Here is a 2,367-nt window from a genome sequence, read left to right as displayed (position 1 = left end):
GCGCCGTGATGTCGATGGCCGGGCCACCCGTGTCCTCGCTCAGCAGCGGTGCAAAGTGCGCATCGTAGAAATGCGACAGGAGGCTTTGGCGTTGGCGACGATGCGTGGACGTTGTGATGAGCGCCGCGGACTCCTGCAGCAGGTTGATGTCGATGGTTGGCACACGCCGGTGGAAGACGTGCTGTTGTGGCGAGACGTCAGCCCGCTCGCGCACTGCGGGCATTGGGAAGCAACCAGCAGGTCAATGATACCTGCGCATAATGCGCTCTAGCATAAAGCGCTCTAGACTTAATGCTTACGTCCTTGACGCCGCGCAGCCAGTCCGCACTGCTCCCGCCACTTGGTGTCGCAGACCGCGCAGTGGAAGGCGGGGTCCGTTCGGCAGACGACGAAGTGCCGCAGGAAGTCCAGCAGGCGGTACCGAAGGGGCGTGGCCACAAAATCTACCTTGAACCTAATTGCTGCGAGCGTTGCCTCGTCCTTGCAAACGCTTCGCAGCGACACCTTACGGGTGCTATTTTGACCCATTATGAACGTTAGGGGTGTGGGAGCCGGCCCACACCCCTAACACGGGCAAGGTTGGGCGGACTTCAGAATTGTTTGGCCTGTGCTACGGCTACAAGGGTGCGAAGGGGAAAGTTTGAAGTTGGCAACTCTTCCTTTGTGGAATCCGCGTGACAGGGCTGCTTTCCTTGCGACCTCGCGACCTCGCGAAAGTCAAGATGTCCATGGCATGCGGCAAATGTTCATGGCATGCGGCAAATGTCCATGGCATGCGGCAAATGTCCAAAAAAAACGGCAAATAATTCATGAAAGAAAAGCTACGAGTAAAAGCAGCAGCGTCGGTGGCTGCTACCGCATGCGACTCCTTAAGATTGTGCTCACCCCATAAAAAGCACTGCCTCAGCCAATGCCCGCACGCAATGCGGCATCAACAAGAGGCGGCCATAAACAAAGCATTCCTTAAAAGACAGGGGGTGCGCGGTCACATCCCAAGGCACCTTACGGTCTCCCTGTCCCAATCATAGGGCACCACATTGTGCCACACTTTGTACACCTCGAAAGACCACACTTCATAACCTCGGAAGGCTGAGCATTTCGCTTGACGCGCGCCGCAAGAACACAAATACACGCATACATCGAGGTAAGAATAGGCACGCACGCGTCACCTCCCCTCTGACGTGTATGCACGCACAAGCACCAAAGGGAGAGCCAAGCGGCACGTGCGAGCTGATGACCTTTGGTGCTGCGCTTGCTAGGTCACAGGTGATTGCGCGATGGCGCATCGACGCGACACGATACCACACAGAGGACACGACACGACATGAATGCATGCGACCGCGGGGCCAACTGCTGTCGTCAGCCCCACGCCATGGCTTATTTTGGGAATGGAATAAACCACGCCATCCACCCCCACGCCCAACCCCACCACCCTCAACCTCCACCGCTCCTTCTCCCGTTCCTCCACATCCGTTCCTCTCCCTAATTCGCGCGTCTGCTCCCCCAACACCTCGCCTATCCTCCGCCTGCCCTGCAGCGGGCTGGCCAGCAGGCAGGCAGCGTCAAGCCCCACCCAGCTCCCCGGCCGTCCCTACCCCTACAGCACCAAACATGGTTGCCCCATGCCCCCACGACCTGATCATGGTGCCAGCACCGCAACCATTCATCATGTGATGTAACGTAAAAGGTGATCGCAGGCTCCTTGCAGTAATCAGTCGTGGTGGTGGTGCATTAGTCCCTCCCTGTACGGTCCCTTTCCCATCCTTACCAGCCTCACCAGCCTCATCACAACGCGCACTTTCTTTTGTGTGCAAGCACTAACGGCGCCACTGCCAGGTAAAGAGAAGACAATGCCGCACGCATGCGGGCGTCATAGCTCCACCGCAAGAGAGGAGAGACAAGGAAGTCAATTGACGTTATCAGCGCCTTGCTCTAAAAGAGAAGAAAGCTCCTGCTGCTAGCATTCATCACGTGATGTAACGTAAAACAAAGGTATGTCGCAAATGAGTCAAACGTGAATCCAGTAATGGTACCGGTTTTGTTGGATACGGTTTCGTTGTTCGGCCAGCTTGGGAGCTGCCATTCATCCTGACCAGCAGCCAGCGCACATACCACTGCCCCAGTAAATGCACTGGGCCTCACCAGACCATACCAAACCAGACAAGAATAGACCGGCGGGTGTGTTGGTCTGGCCCCTTTATTTCTGGATAATTGATGATAATTTGCATGGGGCGGCGGCGGCGGCGGCATCTAACGCTGGCTGCGGCTGCGGCGGCCTGTGGTGGCCGGCGGCGGCGGGCGCGGCGGCGGCGGGCGGGGCGGCGGCGGGCGCGGCATCGGCGAGGGAGGCGGTGAGGGCGGGCGCGG

The 2,367-nt window shown here is 58.2% G+C and overlaps 1 protein-coding gene across 2 annotated transcripts in view; it reads right to left on the bottom strand.

The window, feature by feature from the left end:
* Positions 1-859: 859 nt before the first annotated feature.
* Positions 860-2,367, bottom strand: part of CHLRE_11g467608v5 (uncharacterized protein) — an 8,342-nt gene continuing 6,834 nt past the window's right edge. For both annotated transcript variants that reach the window (XM_043067358.1, XM_043067359.1), the window contains one exon: positions 860-2,276. In XM_043067358.1, the coding sequence (XP_042919358.1) occupies positions 2,198-2,276 (79 nt within the window). In that variant the 3' untranslated portion in view covers positions 860-2,197. The remainder of the gene's footprint in view (positions 2,277-2,367) is intronic.

This window comes from Chlamydomonas reinhardtii, chromosome 11, assembly GCF_000002595.2.
Source record: "Chlamydomonas reinhardtii strain CC-503 cw92 mt+ chromosome 11, whole genome shotgun sequence".
NCBI lineage: Eukaryota > Viridiplantae > Chlorophyta > Chlorophyceae > Chlamydomonadales > Chlamydomonadaceae > Chlamydomonas > Chlamydomonas reinhardtii.
The sequence above is the reverse complement of the archived record's forward strand: the minus strand, read 5'-3'. Positions and strand labels throughout refer to the sequence as shown.